We start from the raw sequence: 20262 nt of genomic DNA, 5'->3' as shown, positions 1-20262 counted from the left end.
TTGCCTTATTGTGCTACTTTGTAGTTACTGTATTTTTCACAAGTTGAGGGTCTGTGGCAACCCTGACTCCAGCAAGTATATTGGTGCCATTTTCCGGCAGCAGTGGCTCACTTCAGGCTTCTGTATCATGTTTTGGGTGATCGTGATGATATTTGTTTCGGTGATCTGTGATCTTTGCTGCTACTACCATGACTCACAGACGACGGTCAGCATTTTCAGTGATGAGGTAGATTTTAATGAAGGTACGTACATTGCTTTTTCAGACGTAACGCTATTAGTGCACACATTTAACAGGCTACAGTAGAGTGCAAACCTAACAACTTGACATGCGCCGAGAAGCCAAAAGACTCGTGTGACTCGCTCCGTTGTGACATTCACTTTGCTGGGCTAGAACTGACCCTGCAGTATTCTCTGAGCTATAGCTGTAGAGTTTTCTGGCAAGTAAATAGGATTCAAGCCACTAGAAAAGGTTGAGCAGGGGCTTAGTGTGACTCGGTCCATGGCAGCATCTCTCCTGTTGTGTAAGTTTAAAAGTCACAAAAGCAATAGACTCCTCTCCCTTGCGACACACCTGGTTCATCCCAGGGGCTCCTCTCTCTCAGTCTTCTTAACTGTTTTTTCCTACCACGTGCACTGCGGCGAGAGCTTGCCCCGCTCTCTGCAGGAGACGGTGACTCGGGCACCAGGGTTTCGGTCCCTTAGAACTCAAAAACCAGAGGCAGGGCTTGTTGAGCTCAGCTGTTATCTCTTTATTAGGAAAGCACCGACACCACGTTCTTGGAAATTACTGGAATTTTATTTGCCTCAGGCTTATGACTTGCAACCAAAGACATTGTGCAAAGAAAGCAAAGATTAAGTACACTTGAGGGAGAAGGAGACAATACACATGGGTAACACAGGAGATCAGGTTGACAAAGGAAGCCATCCATTACACTATATAGATTGCAATATTCAATAGCGATTTCAACAAAACTTCTCTTTTAAATCAAGAGCAAAAAATTAAGCAATGTTTACAGTAGACATAAATCTTATACAATTCAAAAAGCGTGTTTTTCAGATCATAGAGCATAAAATGGAAAAATGTCTATGTAGGTGAAGTCTAACATTTATCGCCTATTAAAGTTGCTTATATGTACCACAGTGTAAAAAAAAAAAACAATACCGAACAAATGAAAACCTTGAAAATTGCCTGATGAAAAATAAAATAACCAGTGGCTTTTAATGGCTTCTCCTGGTTATCAGTGCTACAAAAAGACAAAAATCTTCTCATCTGAACAGGTGATAAAACCAGGCACAATCAAACCGTTACCAAGACCCACCCATAGAAATATACTATCCACCCACATATTTTCCATCAAAAGCTTTTTCGTTTGTTTTAATCTTTGAGGCCCATTTGGTCACAATATGTTACAAAGATTTGTGTATGAGTGTGTGTTTCTTTACACCATGATATCATATGTTTGTCTGGCACTATCCTAAAGCTAGCTTATAGATGATAATGAGATAGAAACAACCCAGTGCCCATATGACAAATGAACTCACTGAGTGGAGACGAGAGAGGGGAGGAGTTCAGTTCTACCAAGAAAAAAATGTCCATACTGATCACTCATCATCAGTGCCACTAGCTTCTGACTGTTCCTAAAAGTAAAAATAAGAAAGACAATAAGCCATCAAGAGGCAACGTAGAAAAGAAATGACATTTTGGAAACAGTTAACCCTCCCCAGTAAAGAGGCATCGACAGCCTCTATCTATGCGGAACAGGGGAGCCCCCGCTTGGAAATCCCAAAGCAAAGCAATGCCCGCTGTCTGTGCCAGTGTTTTACTCTATTGCACTTGGGCGTGGAAAGTTCATGGCTATTGATTTCTAATTTTAGCACTACGTTTTTAGAAAATTCACGGGAGAAAGAAATTCCATGCGTTCGCTGTCTACTTAAAGAAAACATAGGATTTTAAATGTACTTGAAGATGCTTGTGTCGAGGGTTAAAGGCCGGGTGGGGTGGGCTAAGAATGCTGAACCTTTTCAACAGACCCAGATAGCAGCACGTTGAAGGAAAATCAAACTAGCATAGGCGCTAACATGGAGAATTAACCTTCCAGAAAGAAGAAAGAAGGGGGTGTGGGGTAGGGAACCTGAGGTCCTCTTGAAAGTGAAAGAAATAGAGGGCCCTTTAAAAGGCACTGTATTAGTAGAAGCTTGTGCCAGGCACTGCTACCTTGTGGACCACAGAGTCAGGGACAGTGCACCAGACTGAGTTAATGCTCTCTGGGTCTGAATCCAGCCTCTGCTACTTACTTCCACGCCCTGCGGCAAAACACACATAACCTAAGCACTGATTTCTGTCATATGTTGAGAGTGACATCTGTCTTAGGATGCTAACATTAATAAGCACTGAATATGGTGCCACCTGGAAAGGTCCTTACGTCAGGGCCTGGCTCCATCAGGGCTCCCTGAATTTTTCAAATATTAAAAATAACACCTCTAAGTACTTAAAGATGCATCTGGGTTTGCCGCACGGCACCTGAAATAGCAACTCAAACCCCAAAGTAACTCTATCATCCCACTTAGTGTCAGTCTTCCATGGAATCATTATTTCCTCTATATACCGCTGTATCCTAGGCACTATGCTGGCTGTTATGGATATAAAATATTAACGAGCCGTGGAGAAATCTCTGTTTGTAAGTAGGCGCTGGGAAGATACGAAAGGGGAAAAGGAAACTTGATTTAGTAAGTTTTTCACTTCTGAAGACTATTCGAAAGGCAATAAACAAAACCCCAAATTCTTTGTTTTCAAATCACGCAGCTCAGTTCACATCCCTCAACACCAAATCTTTACATTTTCATTTCTGGGTAATGAAGCATAGAGGTTGGCAGGGGCCTGGGAGTACGAGAGGGAGACAGATGTGGGGAGGGTGTCCCGACCTCAGGCAAGGCAGCCGCACTTACATTTCCATCCGGCTCTTCATCGCTGTCAAAATCGCTCACCACAGGTTTGGCTTTTCCTCGATTTGGCCTTTTCTTGCCTTTTCCTTTGTCCCGGCCTTTGTCATCTTTCTTATTGAGCTTGATTTTCACCTTAACGGATTTTGCTACAACAAAACCAAAACAGACAGCAATGAGGAATCAATCACAGGAAGATCTTTTGTTTTTTTTTTTACATGTTTATTGGAGTATAATTGCTTTACAATGGTGTGTTAGTTTCTGCTTTATAACAAAGTGAATCAGTTATACATACACATATGTTCCCGTATCTCTTCCCTCTTGCGTCTCCCACCCTCCCTATCCCACCCCTCTAGGTGGGCACAAAGCACCGAGCTGATCTCCCTGTGCTATGCGGCTGCTTCCCACTAGCTATCTACCTTACGTTTGGTAGTGTATATATGTCCATGCCTCTCTCTCGCTTTGTCACAGCTCACCCTTCCCCCTCCCCATATCCTCAAGTCCATGCTCTAGTAGGTCTGTGTCTTTATTCCTGTCTTACCCCTAGGTTCTTCATGACATTTTTTTCCCTTAAATTCCATATATATGTTGTGTTAGCATATGGTAATCTTTTTACGGGTAGGAAAATGATCGCCTACCTGCAGATGACAAACCCAACAACCCCGAGTGCCCTGAACGTTCTCGGACTGATTCAAGCCTGTTCTCCGTTGTCCTATCTAGTTATAGTCAGCGCCCCTTTCACTTGCAAACATGTCTAAGTTTGCATGGTAAGTTACACAGTCACCCTAAATGGGCAACAAGAAGGAATGAGGGCCCAGAGGGAAGCTGGGCTGGGTCCTTTCCAGGTCTCCTAATGGATGAACAGGGATCTTCCTAACCAGGACAGCGAGGGTGGCCTTACCTACCGTGTGGAGGGGTGTGGGCATTTAAAATTTTTCATTACAAAAATATTTTCTTAGAATGAATTTTTATTGGAGTACAGTTGCTTTACAGTGTTGTTAGTTTCTACTGTACAGCAAAGTGAATCAGCTATACGTATACATACATCCCCTCTTTTTTGGATTTCCTTCCCATTTAGGTCACCACAGAGCACTGAGTAGAGTTCCCTGAGCTATACAGTAGGTTCTCTTTAGTTATATACTTTATACATAGTATCAATAGTGTATATATATCGATCCCAATCCCCCAGGTCATCCCAGCCCCCCCCTTCCTCCCCTTGGTGTCCATACGTTTGTTCTCTACGTCTGTGTCTCTATTCCCGTTTTGCAAAAAGATCATCTATACCATTTTTCTAGATTCCATATATATGTGTTAATATACGATATTTGTTTTTCTCTTTCTGACTTACTTCACTCTGTATGACAGACTCTGGGTCCATCCACATCTCTGCAAATGACTCAATTTCATTCCTTTCTATGGCTGAGTAATATTCCATTGAATGGCCATCATTGAAAAAATCTACAACCAATAAATGCTGGAGAGCGTGTGGAGAAAAGGGAACCCTCTTGCACTGTTGGTGGGAATGTAAATTGATACAGCCACTACAGAGAACAGTATGGAGGTTCCTTCAGAAACTAAAAATAGAATTACCATATGACCCACAGCAGTCCCACTGCTGGGCCTATACCCAGAGAAAACCATAATTTCAAAAGACACATGCACCCCAATGTTCACTGCAGCACTATTTACAACAGCCAGGACACAGAAGCAACGTAAATGTCCATCAACAGAGGAATGGGCATTTTTAAAAACAGAACTTTGACATTAAAAAGTGTACGTAAGTGTAAAAGGTTTAAAAAAAAAGCCAACGATTTTTACTGTGTAAATAACTTCAGTTGACTTAAAAAGAAAATTCATAGGTGAATATTTTTAAAAGTACAGAAAGGTACAAAATGGAAAGTAAAAACACAGCAAATGAATTTGAAAGGTTTCTTTCCCCATCTCTAGTCTCTCACCCTACTGGTCTCTTTCTGGTGATTATTTCCAGAAAAAGAAGTATACCTCAATATTTGAAAATATATGCATCCCTGTGTGTGTATGATTCTCTCTCTATTGCTAGATGACATAAAATTCCACAAATTTCTGTATAGAGAGATATAAAGAATTCAAGTATATACACATACAGAAAGATGGCACCCACTTCCACTCTCACAGGGCTATTCTGAGGATAGAAATAAAAACACATGGGAGAAAGAAGTCCAAGTGTTATACCATAGTTAGAGGTGCACAGCCCAAGGTTCACAGAAAATCTGTTCCCTGGCATCGTTCTGGGACAGGTGTCCACAGAACAGCATTTTTAGGGATGGATGATGAAGTGACTGACAATGCAAGTCTCTCATTCAGACCAGTTTTGTTAGAATATTCTGTTTGGTGGGTCTCAGGGAACCTAGAAATAGATGTTGTCGTGGAGAGAATCAACTCCAGAAAGAATCTTAGAGATGAGAAATCTCCAGACTTCTTTTGTGAAGGGGAAGGACCCATAAAACGTTTCCAGAAGTGAAGTCTTCCATGGAAGTACAGGCTAACAAAAAAGATGAGGGCAGAGATGTTCTGAACTGAAGTGCAGGGGCAGCAAGTGCCCTTCCCCCATCCCAAACAGGGCTCGCAAAAGGCTGGCAAATCCTAGTGCTCACAACAGTATTCCTAGCCCAGGCTTCCGTGTATCACACCCAAATGTCTACTGCTTAATAAGCTATAAGGTGGGGACTTGACGAAAAGACTGGGGATGCAAAAGTCTACCGATCAATGGAAATGCACGAAGCTGTGAAAACCTTTAAAAATGTAAAAAGGAATTTGGAAATAAAAAGTGAACCATCTTTATTTACACAGGTGTGGCTCTTCCTGACACGGGAGTACAGGAAATCCATGGGAGGTGTGAAAGGGCAGAAGACTGTCAGTGAAGGTAAGAAAATACATCCTCGAGAACATCATCTAAATACTCAGTGGAGTGTGGGACACTCAAAAGCTATCAGGCTTTGTGAGTCAGTGGATATGCCCCTCGAAAAAACCCACCTGAAAGGCTGCCATGGGCAGCTAGGCTAATAAACTGGACCATCAGATGGGCCCTTTAAACAGCACCCTAAGGCTTTATGACACCACTACACAGACCTATGACAAGTTCCAGTTAACCAGGGTGGCAGGCGGAAGAGTGATGGCGCCCAGAGACGTCCATGTCCTAATTCCCAGAACTTGCGAATATGTTACTTTGCACGGCAAAAGGGATTCCACTGACCTTGTGATGGGGAGCTGACCCTAGATTAACCAGGTAGGCTAGGCCCAATCTCATCACGCGAGTCCTTCAAAGTGGAAGAAGATGAGGTTCCGATTTAAGAAGGTGACATAAGAAGACCCTGAACTTACCTCTTCCCACGGACACACCGAATCTAAGGTATGTATGGAACAACCTCCTTTGAAAAAGACCTAAAAACTAGCTCAGTGACACCTACACATTGGACAAATGTGGAAAAACCCACACTGAAGCAACTAAGAAAGGCAGAGAGGCTGATACATAATCTCATGATAAATGCCGTCCTTGGTGCAGTGACCCACAACTGGAAAGGAACTGAAAACCTGAAGCTTCTCTAGGAGGGGTGAAGGTTTGAACCCCACATCAGGCACCCCAACTTTTAAAGACTAGCGCCTGAGGGATGCCCCCAAAACACCTAGCTTTGAAAACCAACAGAGCTTGTGTCCACAAGACCCACAGGGCTACAGCCAGTTCAGAAACGGCTCGTAAAAGTCTCATGCTCAGAGTTACCTGCCCCAGGACCCAGCTCAAAGCCAGCTGATGGAGAGGCACCCGGACTTCACATAAAAGAGGCTTGGGCTTCCCTGGTGGCGCAGTGGTTGAGAGTCCGCCTGCCGATGCAGGGGACACGGGTTCGTGCCCCGGTCTGGGAGGATCCCACGTGCCGCGGAGCGGCTGGGCCCGTGAGCCATGGCCGCTGAGCCTGCGCGTCCGGAGCCTGTCCTCCGCAACGGGAGAGGCCACAACAGTGAGAGGCCCGCGTAACGCATTAAAAAAAAAAAAAAAAAAAAAAAAAAAAGAGGCTTATTTGCTTATCTTAAAGCATCGGCCTAGGGACGGGCATCTAAGTTAACCCATATCTAAGGGCTGACCGTCATCCCTTCCAGAGAACTTGGCAGAGGGGGGGTGCTATCTTTGCACTCTGCCTCTGCCACACTCCAGAGCACTAGTGTCTCTTGGAGGGGAGCTTTTACACACGCCCGGTGCCCTGTTTTTTTGCGAGTGCCATCCAGGGGATACCTTCAGATTGCCTGGTGCCTGTGGTCCCACTGGACTGTATCTTTGCAAACTTTAAAAAGCTGCTGCCTGAGGGTCTGGCTTCCAATCAGCCTGAATCTAGGAGTTGAGATCCTCCCTTCTAAGACACTGACTGACAGGTCTTGGCCCACCCTCCACTATTGGGAGCCACTACATGTAGGCTGCTTGGACAGTCACAAAGGTGTGAGAGACAAGGAAGAGTCAGGGTGTAGGTGGAAGGATATTATCAAATGAGAGAGTCAAGGAAAGTAGAGAGAGAGGAATATGTTCCAAATGAAAGAACAAGGTAAAACCTCAGGAAAAAAGTCTTTCATGAAACAAAGATGAATGGCTTAGCTTACTGATTGATAGAATTAAAAATAACGGTCATAAAGATGCTCACTGAACTTGGGAGAAGAATGAATGAAAACAGTGAGGACTTCAAAGAGAAAACACAATTAACCCTTGAACAACTGGGCTTCTGCATCCACAGATTCCGCCAACTGCAGACTGTATAGTACTGCTGTATGTATTTATTGAAAAACGAACAATCTGCCTCCAAGTGGACCCATGCAGTTCACACCTGTGTTGTTCAATGGCCAACTTTACAAGCAAGTACCAAACAGAAGTCACAGAGCTGAAGAATATGATAACCGAACTGAAAAGTACACGAGGGGTTCAACAACAGACAAGATGAAGCAGAAGAGAGATCAGTAAACTCAAAGACAGGGCAGTGAAACTCATCCAATCAGAGCAGCAAAAAGAAAAGAATGAAACGGAGTGAAGATGACTTATGGGACAACATAAGGTGGACCAATATTCACACTGTAGGGCTCCCAGAAAGAGAAGAGAGAGAAAGGGGCATAAGACTTATTGGAAGAAATAATGGCTGAAAACTTCCCTCATCTGCAGAACGAAATACATCCAGATCCAGGAGGAGTCCCAAGTAAGAGGGACCCAAAGAGACCCACACTTAGACATACTACCATTAACATGTGAAAACTTGAACTGTAAAAGCAGCAAAAGAAAAACAAACAACTTGTTACATACAACGGCAACCCCCCCACCGCCAGAAGACTATGGGTAGATTCTTTGCAGTCCAGAAGTGAGCGGCACCAGACAGTCAAAATAGGGCTTCCCTGGTGGCGCAGTGGTTGAGAGTCCGCCTGCTGATGCAGGGGACATGGGTTCGTGCCCCGGTCCGGGAAGGTCCCACATGCCGCAGAGCAGCTGGGCCTGCGAGCCGTGGCCACTGGGCCTGTGCGTCCAGAGCCTGTGCTCCGCGACGGGAGAGGCCACAGCAGTGAGAGGCCCGCGTACCGCAAACAAACAAAGAAAAAAAACAAGACCTATCTATAGGCTGCCTACAGGAGACTCACTTCAGCTTTAAAGACACACACACTGCAAGCGAGCAGATGGAAAAAGGCAGTCCATGCAAACGGAAACCAAAAGAAAGCTGGGGCAGCTATACTTGCATCAGACAAAAGAGACTTTAAAGACTGTAATAAGAGAAATAGCAAAGGGTCAATACAAAAAGAGGACATAACATTTATTAACAGACATAGAGGGAGAAATAGACAGCAATACAATAATATTAGGGACTTTAATACCTTTCTTTCATTAATGGACAGATCATCCAGACAGACAATCAATATGAAAACACTGGCCTTAAATGACACACTAGACCAGAGGAACTTCACAGTTATATATGGAACGTTCCATTCAAAAGCAACAGAATACACATTCTTCTCAAGTGCACATGAAACATTCTCCAGGACAGATCATATGTGATGCCTCAAAACCATGTGAGGCATGTGATGCCTTAATAAATTTAAGCAGATTGAAATATCAATAAGCCTTCTCAACCATAATGACATGAAATTAATCAATTACAGGAGGAAAACTGGAAAATTCACGTATGTGGAGATTAAACAATGTTCTACTGAGCCACCAATGGCTCAGCAAGGAAACCAAAAGAGTAAATTAAAAGATACCTTCAGATAAATGAAAATGGAAATCAAACACGCCAAAATTTACAGGATGCAGAAAAGTAACCCTAGAAGGGAAGTTCAGTGATGAATGCCTACATCAAGAAACAAAAATCTCAAATAAAACACCCTAACTTTATACTTCAAGGAACTACAAAAAGAAGAAATGAAGTCCAAACTTAGTAGATGGAAGGAAACAGCAAAGATCAAACTGGAAACAAATCAACAACAACAACAACAAAATAGAGAGTAAAAAGACAATAGAAAAGATCAATGAAACTAAGGGCCAGTTCTTTGATTAAAAAAAAAATGAACAAATCTTTAGCTACAAATCATAGCTATACTCACCAAGAAGAAAAGAGAGAGGACTCAAATAAAATCACTAATGATAGAGGGGATGTTACAACTGTTATCAGAGAAATGCAAAGAGTCACGAGAGACTACTATGAACGATTATGTGCCAACAAATCATACAACCTAGAAAAAAACAGATACATTTGTAGAACCAGACAACCTACCAGGACTGCATCACAAAGAAAACAGAAAAAGACCGATTACTAGTAAGGAAGTTGAGGCCACAGTCAAAAACCTCCTGTTAAACAAAAGTCCAAGACCGGATGGCATCACCGGTGAATTCTGCCAAACATTTAAAGAAGAATTAGAATGAATACCTATCCTTTTCAAATTTTTGCCCAAAAAATCCCCAAAACAAACAAACAAACAAAAAAAAAAAATGGAAGAGGAGGGGACACCTCCAAACTCATTTTACAAGGCTAGCATCATGCTGGTACCAAAACCAGACAAGAAGGCTGCAAGCTAAGAAAATTATAGGCCAATATCCCTGATGAACGTAGACGCAAAAACCCCGAACAAAATATTAGCAAACTGAATTCAACAATACATTAAAAGGATCATACACCATAATTAAGTGGGATTTCTTCCAGGGATGCAAGTTGGTTCAACATCAATATATCAATCAATATGATACAACACATTAACAGAATGAAGGCTAAAACTTATAACGATCATCTCAGGAAAATGGTACATATGAACTTATTTACAAAACAGAAATAGAGTCACAGATGTAGAAAACAAGCTTATGGTTACCAGGGGGGAAAGGGGGTGGAGGGATAAACTGGGAGACTGGGATTGACATATACATGCCATATGATCCAGCAATCCCACTCCTGGGCACATATCTGGAGAAAAACATAATTATATGAAAATACACATGCACCCCGATGTTCACTGAAGCACTATTTACAGCCGCCAGGACATGGAAGCAACCTAAGTGTCCATCCACAGAGGAACTGATAAAGAAGATGGGGTACATCTACACAATGGAATACTACTCAGTCATAAAAAGAACAGAATAATGCCATCTGCAGTGTATCATACTAAGTGAAGTAAGTCAGATATCATGATGTCGCTTATATGTGGAATCTAAAAAAGCGATACAAATGAACTTATCTACAAAACAGAAACAGACCCACAGACTTAGAAGACAAACTTACAGACACTAAAGAAGAAAAGTGGCGGGGGTGGTGGGGGCAGTGGGTGGGAAATTAGGAGTTTGGGATTAACACATACATACTACTGTATCTAAAATAATCAACAAGGACCTACTGTACAGCACAGGAAGCTCTACTCAGTATTCTGTAATAACCTATATGGGGAAAGAATCTGTAAAAGAATGGATACACGTGTAACTGAATCACTTCACTTTACGCATCAAACGAACACAACATTGTAAATCGACTAGACTCCCATACAAAATAAACATTTTTAAAAATTAAAAAAAGGACATTTGCGACAACATGGATGGACCATGAGGGCTTTTATGCTAAGTGAAATAAGTCAGTGAAAGACCGATTCTGTATGATCTCACTTATATGTGAAATTAAAAAAAAAAAAGAAAACAACTGAACTCACAGATACAGAGAACAGATAGGGTGGCTGCCAGAGGTGGGGTGGGAAATGGGCGCCAGGGAATCCAAAGGTATAAATATCCAGTTATAAAATAAATAAGTCGTGGGGTTTAAGGTACAGCATGGTGAGTATAATTAATAACGCTGCAGTGCATATTTGAAAGTTGCCAAGAGAGTAGATCCTCAAAGTTCCTGTCACAGGAAAAAAATTTTTTCTGACTATGTGTGGTGATGGATGTTAACTAGATTTAGGTGTGAGCATGTCCCAATATAGACATATATCGTATCATTATGCTGTATATCTGAACCTATTATTATATGTCAATTATACCTCAACAACAGCGAAAAAAATGTGGATGAAGAGGAGGCCGAAGAGAGGGTCAATGAGACGCAACATGAGAAAGAGACACAAGGAAGTGGATTCTCCCCTGGAGCCCCGACAAAGGAAGGCAGGCTGGTGACACCTTGGTTTGGGCCCAGAGAGACCCACAGCAAACCCGTGACCTACAGGGCTGTGAAAATGTAAGTTGTATTGAGGCACTAAGTTTGTGGTAATTTGTTAGAGAGGCCATAGAAAGTTAACATACCAAGTCTCCAGAGAGATTAGAGCAAACGTATCTCAACCGATAGGTGGGATAAGAAGGGTAGCTATTTGAAAACAGCTTAGAAATCTCGCTCTAAAACAAGGAAACGTTTAGCTAAGATACGCTTTTGTAGACTAAAACATCAAATGCTACCATATTAAAACTAGGGAGTAACCCTATGAAACTGAAAAAGGTTAAATTAATACTTAAAAGGCAGAATCACTAGAAAGAATAATACTGAGAACAGATGAGGGTATGGGGAAACAGACACGTACGCACACCGCTGACCGAGATACCAACTCCATCCTGTGCAGCAATATGTATGCGTCAGATGTTTTTACAGTGTGTGCCGTGGTTTACGGGTTAGAATTTTCAGGAGAGCGTTATTTGGATTGAGATTACTATGTTTTGGTACACTCATTAATGGATGTTAATATATGTATTGCTGTATAAAAACACTCATTGCTATGGAAAAATATTTGCAATAGAAAAACCATGCTACAAAACAGTGTGCTATACTTTTATAAATAAAATATTTATGTATATAAAAAGACTGGAAGGCAACTGGAGTTAAATGTATATTGGGTGATGGACTTATGCAAATTTTCCTTTCTTAAAAATATTTTCTAAGCTAAGTATGTAATTAGAAACAAATCTACTAAAAAATGGTAAAGCATATCTAAACTTTTACATAGAAGACTACAAACTACTAGGATTTACTACTTTGCGAGGAGGTATGGGGTGAAAACTTAGGTAAGAAGAAATTTTAGACTTTTCAAGGCAGCCGTAACCTTTGAAATATGATACTTGCCTTGGGTGCAAAGTTTAAGAGGGCACCAAAAGTCGGTAATAGAGATAAATACTATTCAGTGCAATGTTTTCAAAACTCAAACTCAAAAAAACAAAACAAAACAGAACACCTCAAAACTCATGCCAAACAGAGCCATAATGAATACAATATCAAGATAAAGACAGGATCAGTATCTGATCCATGATGGACAAAATGGACCACAGTTTGACGATTATCTTCTAAAGCAGTGATTCTCAAAGTGTGGTCCTGGGTCCAGTCACATCAGCGTCCCCTGTGAGCCTGTTAGAAAGGCCGACTCTCAGCCCCTTCCGCAGGCTACTGAATCAGAAACTCAGGGGTGGACGCCAGCAATCACCCAGGTTAGAGAACCACTGTGCTAGGTTAACAGATAGGTGGTATCAACAGCCATGCTGCTAGAAAATGTATATCACACTGATTTCCAAAGGCAACATTCCGTGTTTGCTGTGAGCCTGGCCCTGTGCTAAGCTCTTCGCATGACTGGGGGCACATTTAGTACTTCAGTTTCACAGAGGAGGAGACTGGGCTCAAGCAGGGTTAAGTATACGGCCTGGGGTGGCCCAGCTAGGACACGAGAGACCCCAAGACCTGGAGTCCAGATGTGCCTGACTCTGCTCTGTTGGCATCTGTGGTAACAGCGATGCAGGTGGCCAGGGCCAAACCAGTGGACAAACCACACGGACTCACCCTCTGACTCTGACTCGTCTTCCTCTTCCTCGTCCTCCTCTTCGTTGCTCTCGTCCTCACTCTCTTCTTCTTTGGCAATTTTCTGCCGAGCACTCTTGAACACCGACTGTAAGACGATGGAGTCTTCGTAGATCTGAAGGGTCAAAGTGGCACCTGTTAAACACCTCAAGCTGAGGGCCCGAGACTCACCATCGCAGCATGCTCTTTTCTTCCCTGTGCCACACACCAGCGTTATTTTACGTGAATTTTAGTAGAAACATCAACGTTATTGTCTATGCCTGCAGGAAAACACCAAACTCAAATCTACAGACATAGTCTTACAGGAAAAGTCCACATGCAGTTGAAATAATTTCAGAGTGTGTGTGTGTGTGTGCGTGCACGCGTGCTTGGGAGGGAAGGGAGGGCTTCAATACGATGCCCTCTCATTTTTGACAGCAAGACCGGTATTTAAAAAAACTATTTCTTATTTAGGTTGTTCCATCAAACACTGTGGTAACGCAACCTTTTTAAAAAAATGCAATTCTCCTAACAAAATGGAGGCTATTATTTGTTACTGAGTTTATCAGTACCAGCCAATACCTATCGCAATCAGTGCTTTCTCCCTAGTGTACGCACCTATCTGAGCATAGCCCTGTGTAGCTGCTGAGAGAGAGATAAAGTTCAAAAATGGTCCGTTTTCTCAAAACACTAAACATAGAAGTACCATATGATCCAGCAATGCCAAGTCTAGATATATACCCAAAGGAACTGAAAGCAGGGTCTTGAAGAGATACATGCACACCCATGTTTACAGCAGCGCTATTCACAGTAGCCAAGAGGCAGAAGCACACCCAATGTCCATCGATAGAGGGATGAAGAAACAAAACGAGGTCTACCCAAAGCGTGGAGTATTAGTCAGCCTTAAAAAGGAAAGAAATCCTGCCGCAGCCTACACAACATGGATGAACTTTTGAGGACGTGATGCCAGATGAAATAAGCCATTCACACAAAGACAAACACTGAGTGATTGGCTTATGTGAGCTATCGAGAGGAGTCCAATTCGTAGAAATAGAACGTAGAATGGTGTCTGGCAGAATGATTACAGAGTTTTAGTTGTACAAGATGAAAGTGTTCTGGAGATCTGTTGCAGAATAATGAAAGTATACTTCCCACTACTGAGCTGTACACTTAAAAATGGTGAAGATGACACACTGGGATGGGGCCACTGGGGCAGAATTTGCCAGGGACACTGGAGTTGAGCTGGGTATTAAAAGGGTGAGGAGGGTCCCACCAGGGATCATGAGAAAGGAGACGGCCTTTTTAGAAAAGGAGAGCAAGGAGAAAGGTGGGGCGGCCAAAGTAAAACAAAGATGCATCCGGGATGGTGCCATTGCCAATTTCCTGGTTATGACGTGGGACGATGTTACTATCCTGGGACGATGTCAAGGCTCTCTCTGTATTCATATTCTTTCCGACAACTGCACGTGTATCTGGGGAAGCCGGTGTTTATGGACCATGAACCGTTACTGGACCATGAACTGTTTAGGTTGAGGAACAGCAGGAAATGAGGCCAAAGAGTTAGTCTATGACTTTAGAAAGCAAACTCCAGCGACTGAATTCATTCTAGAATTTAACAGTACATGGGGAAGCTCGAAGCTTGGTGGGCAGTAGATGGACAGGATAAAAAGGTGGTTACAGAAAGATGGGCCAGCATCTGGGAGGGCCTCGGAGGGAAGCCAGTAAAGAGGCCATTTGTCACCACAGTTCAGGGGTGAGGCAGTGGGTGTCGGCAGACAGACAGGGAGGCTGTCTGGGACAGGGTGTGTATCACAATGTTGCCACAGTCCTATAAAGAAACCCCAAATCTATCCACAAACTGTAAGCGGTCATTCATGAAAGACTTGCTTGTTGACGCTTATATTTACTCTCTGCGTCCTACTTTTCACCTTACATTTCTTTGAAACAGGCTTGCTTTCACGACCTATTGTTTTGGTCAAAATAATACTTCTATTAACTGCCATTAGCTGGCAAGGTATGGTCTGTTCAAGGCACATTCTGAGGAGTCCCACATTCTCCAATTTAGTGACTGGAATTGACATGAAGATAAAAACAAGCCCGATCCGGAAAGAGGCTTGACTGCATCAGCTGGCAGACACACTGACCTCTCTTCTGGTTCTTTCTGCCTCATGGGTATGAGAGCATAGATAGAAAAAGGGGAGTCCCTACAAAAGGTGAGTGGAATTGAGGTGTAATTAAAGTGAAAGTGTCCTCGGCCAACTTAGTTATTTTCATAGTGTCACTTACTCTTACACTTGCTACCTACAGAGAAGAGGAGTAAAGAGAATTGCAATTGACCTGATAAAAAGCATTTTTGTAACAATTAGAGGCGATGGTTATTTTTTCTATACATTTTTTGTTTCAAAACAAAACAGCAGTTTCGGCTCCTGATGCAAAGTTTACAGTCAGAAAACCCAAGGTAAGTATAACCAAATACACCATCTCTGTAAAGGCAAAAACGGTACCTCTAGCTTTTAAGCATTACATTAACTTATTAACTTAAATTCCTCGTCTGATTAAAAGCCAAGCCTTTAAGGGAAGCACAAGTAGGAACTAGCACAGCTATGGTGCAAAGGAGCTGGCATTAACTTGAAAATGCCAAAGCCTCAACTGACTTACATAGGTAGCATGGAAATACAGGCTTTTATCTCTCCTCTTCTTCTGCCAGGATAATAGCGACGGTAGCAAATGAAAAATTTTAACTTAGAAGAACAAAGCATGTTTAAGGTTAAACATGTCTCACCTGGGATCCCTCCAAGTTGAACGTCTGAGCATTGTGACAGAGCAGCATGACGTCTTTCTCCAGGTCACCCAGGCTTCGGTACTTATGATTACGGATTCTTTCCTGATGCAAATTTTGGATAAAACAGAGGAAAGTTGGGGAGGGCGGTGGTGGAAAATACAACAATCATTACTTGGTTAACAAAGCCTGATTTTCCATTTGTCTTCCCAGTAGACAGTCCTGCCAGGGAGGTGGGGCTACACAACTCCAGGGGGTGTCATAAACAAGAGACCACCCTCCCACGTGTATTCCTTTCCTATAAGGGGGAGTAAGGAGCATAGGATGGGAACCAGGAAGAGCAGTGGGATCCAGGAAGGAGTCTGAAACTTTTCAAATAAAACGCAATATAGGGCTTCCCTGGTGGCGCAGTGGTTGGGAGTCCGCCTGCCGATGCAGGGGACGCGGGTTCGTGCCCCGATGTGGGAGGATCCCACGTGCCGCGGGGCGGCTGGGCCCGTGAGCCATGGCCGCTGAGCCTGCGCTCCGCAACGGGAGAGGCCACAACAGTGAGAGGCCCGCGTACCGCAAAAAAAAAAAAAAAAAGGCAATATAATCAATACGAGCTCTCAATATATTGATTTCATAACATTCATTTAAAGGCACAAGAACATCCCGACCTTTTTAGTGCCAAGCCCTGCATGGGTGTCAGTGGCAGTCAGACAGGTTACCACTGTCAAGTCCTAACTGTAGTCATTTCAATGAATTTACACTTCTACATTTTTTACTTAAAAAATAAAGTTCGTAAACAAAAGATCTACCTTTATTTTTTTGAAATCCACCGGTTTCCTAATTAATTCATAGTATTCTGGTAATTCTTTTCTTGAAGGTAACTGAATGAAGACTTCACTGAGCTGTCGCCCTGAACTGTAGGGGGGCAGGGGAGAAACGAACAAAAACATAACAGATCATGCACTACAGAGAAAACTTGTATTTTATTTCAGAAAAATGTCAAAAAAGCAAATGACATCCCATGCATAGAAACATGGGGCTCTTCAAATCAAAGAAAATCCTACAACTGTATGGGAGATCAATGCCCCCAGTGCTAACTTCAGAATGACATTAGAATACCAGTAGATCTCCACTTCTGTCATACATATGGGAAGGCCACTCTGGATTTCTCTTTCAGAGTGAACCTCTCTTCAGTTTGATACAAATATTTAAAATGTCCCATTCCACCAAAAATTCCATTTCTAAATGAGTAGTAATTGAGTTGGTTAAAAAAAAAAAAGACTGACTTTATTTCCATATCCCTTTGTTTTCAAATCCACTTTATATTCAGAAAATAATGTGTTAGAATATACTCTGGAAACTCAAATGAAAAGCTTTCGTATGTACCAGGGACTGTCTTTTCAGTCTTACTCCTCTTAGGGCATTTTTCCACACTGTGAACTACACAAACCTTTATGATTATTTGGCAGTGGAACCCCTTCATCTTGCCTAACTTCCTTTTGTGTGTATGGAGTCATTTGTGCTGAAAAGAACAAACATATTTAGCAAGTGTGACTGCGTCCTGTTCCTGGGATCAGTGCTATACCCTCCCCGCAAATTCACGGTAGCTTTACTTGAAAGCACATTTAACAGCAACGAACGCTTCGCATTTTGTAACTCTGAGAAACAGACCATAAAGCAATGTAAGCATTTAACATCACTTAATGTTAGAAGCAGACATGGTCAAAGGAACCAGGTATTCATAATTTAGGTTCAGGACCCTAATATCTGACTCAGCCTATCCAGATCCATAACAGCTCGGGAGATACAGTACAGTCATTTTTCACAAAAAAATCTCCTTTCCCTTATGATGCCATCTCTACTTCCTTTGTGAAGGCAGAAATATTCAAAACAAAACAAAACAAAACAAAAAACCCCATAAATCGCTATCAGGTAAATTTTGGAAGGTGATTCCACGAGCGTGTGAGAATGCTAGAAGCAGCGGCAGAGGATGAGTGACAATATGCTGTTTTAATCTATAGTCCCAGTCGTATAATTAGAAAATAATCATAATGACACTTATCATAAAAAAGGCATGCGCACTAACTCAAATGGTTGCCTAGCAACCAGTGGGGAAAATGCTGAAGTGCAAAGGGGCCTGCATAAATTAACCGAAAACCCTGTCAAAGGGATGGGCGAGTTTTTCTGTGATGCTGGGTCAGGGTTTTATTTTATTTTTTAATGCACATATGGGCCTCGTGAATACTAAAACCAGGGGCCAACACAAGAGGCATAAGACTGCAGTTTAATAGGAAACTGGATTTTAAGATTATCATGGCAAGAACCAAGGTGTTCTCTTACCCTCCGCCACCCCTACCCCCCCCCCCCAACCCCTTCCAGGTTGAGAAATGCATTTGTACCGCCATAAATTATACCACACGGTATATGACAAAAACTGTTTCATCTGCTATCACCTTCAGCATAGGGGCACAATCTCTGGTCTGTTTTTCTTTCTCCCATTCTGAGACTTAAATACACAAACATTTCACCGGTCTGTAAATGAATCTCTGAAAGGCCATAAGAGGAATTTATAGATATTCATTTTAAGAGGAATTTATAGATATTCATTTTTCTATTTGTATCAGTGACTTCTTTATAATTAGCATTCTTTATACCCTAGCAACAGAGAGTCAGACCTCTTTGTGATTCGGGATTTAACAGCTGACCCTCAATGACATCTTCAGTGTCATGTTCTGCATTACCAACAGATGGTGTCATTTTTCTATTGACGGATTACAAATACATCTTTGCTTTGTACACCTGTGATGGACGTACTCTTAATTTCATCTGTGCTACTGGTGAAATAAGAAAGAAGCAGTTTGCACTGAGAATGTGATAGAGCTCTTTCCAACAGGGGCAAAATGGCTGAGACAATCTTGGTCTGATGTCCTCTTCTTAGGACACAGAAATTCTAGACCCTATAAGGAGACAAGTCCATAGTTATCTGTGCTCACAAAGGAGAGAGCTGAATGTTCTGAGACTCAGGGCCAATACTGTAAAATGACATAAATTTATTCGGTTTTAAAAATAAAGGTTCCGTGGCTTAATATTCCCATCTCACTTCCTTTATTCCCCCTGCTAAGAGCCAAGGGCCTGAGCTGAAGGAGGGCTTGGATGCCATGTAAGGAAGTCTTCTCGTGGTTCCGCTGGAACCATCTCCACTCACACACCTCGGTCTGGATTTCGAAGCCCTCCTTGATTCCTCCTCTCTAAACCCTGACTGTACTGCTGACTTGACTCTTCTGGTCAGAAGAGCCTCTCTCCTGTGTACCCCCAGGCCCCACGGCCAATCCCCCCTTTATCACAAATTCCAAGTCTCCAGGCTTGACCCACCTCTCACTCCACGGTTAGAACGTTCTCTATCCTTTTCTCCCTTCAAATATTCCATCATCCATTCAGGATCAAGAACCCTTCCTCCAAAAAAAAGATGGAAGTTTTCCTCGATATTAAACCAACGTTCCTCAATATTAAACAACTCCTGGTACCTTGCTGCTCAGAACTTAATTCTATGCATGCTGGGTTTTTTTCTCTCCTCCAGGGAGTGTGGGAATGCTTTACATGCAGTCAAAACCCCTCCCCCATCTCTATCAGAGGGGACAGTTCTGATGGCGACCCTGGGCAGGAAAAGTCAGGTGGTCCTGGAAGACATCCAGCTTTTATATAACCTACAGAATGCACTGAGGTAGCAGGACCACTTGCTAATGTTGCTACGGTAACTTATTTTTTCCCTAAATTAAAGGTTAAAAAAAAAAAAACATAAATAAGAAAAAGGAAGTGAAGCAGCCTGACAGTTTTGAATTCTTGGCATTTCTTTCTCAAACTTAAGCTGCACAAATGCTTTTTCATTATACCTTTTCAAATACTTGTTTTTCACTGCCAGGAAGTTTTTTTTTTTTAAGTACAGAACAATGGACTAATTGTACAACGGTTTGCAAAAGGTGTTCCGTTTCTGTTGAAATGCTTATCCTTACCCCCAAGGTATTTTCCATTGTGTCATTTTACACATTTAAGGCCTAAGTATAAATTGTTACCTCAAAGTGTACTGTTTGCCATGACAAAAGTGATACCTGTCCCCCTCCTCCAAAATGGTCTGATTTCAGATCTATTTCATACAACGATCTACCACAATGAGAAACGTGACCCTGATAAGACGTAGGGTGTTGGGGGCGAGGAGAATAACCTAAAACTACAAATATACAGGAAAACCCACTGCACTTAATAGAGTTTACAGGTGCT

The 20262-nt window shown here is 42.3% G+C and overlaps 1 protein-coding gene across 8 annotated transcripts in view; it reads right to left on the bottom strand.

Annotated features, from left to right (window-relative positions):
- Positions 1-774: 774 nt before the first annotated feature.
- The window catches only part of SMARCA2 (SWI/SNF related, matrix associated, actin dependent regulator of chromatin, subfamily a, member 2), a 179082-nt gene continuing 159594 nt past the window's right edge, over positions 775-20262 (bottom strand). For all 8 annotated transcript variants that reach the window (XM_032634486.1, XM_032634492.1, XM_032634490.1 and 5 more), the window contains 5 exons: positions 16797-16902; positions 16000-16101; positions 13221-13353; positions 2947-3089; positions 775-1638 (listed from right to left, as the gene is read on the bottom strand). In XM_032634486.1, the coding sequence (XP_032490377.1) occupies positions 1603-1638; positions 2947-3089; positions 13221-13353; positions 16000-16101; positions 16797-16902 (520 nt within the window). In that variant the 3' untranslated portion in view covers positions 775-1602. The remainder of the gene's footprint in view (positions 1639-2946; positions 3090-13220; positions 13354-15999; positions 16102-16796; positions 16903-20262) is intronic.

This window comes from Phocoena sinus, chromosome 6 (genome assembly GCF_008692025.1).
Source record: "Phocoena sinus isolate mPhoSin1 chromosome 6, mPhoSin1.pri, whole genome shotgun sequence".
In the NCBI taxonomy this organism is placed as follows: Eukaryota; Metazoa; Chordata; class Mammalia; order Artiodactyla; family Phocoenidae; genus Phocoena; species Phocoena sinus.
This window is presented reverse-complemented; position numbering and strand designations above follow the sequence as displayed.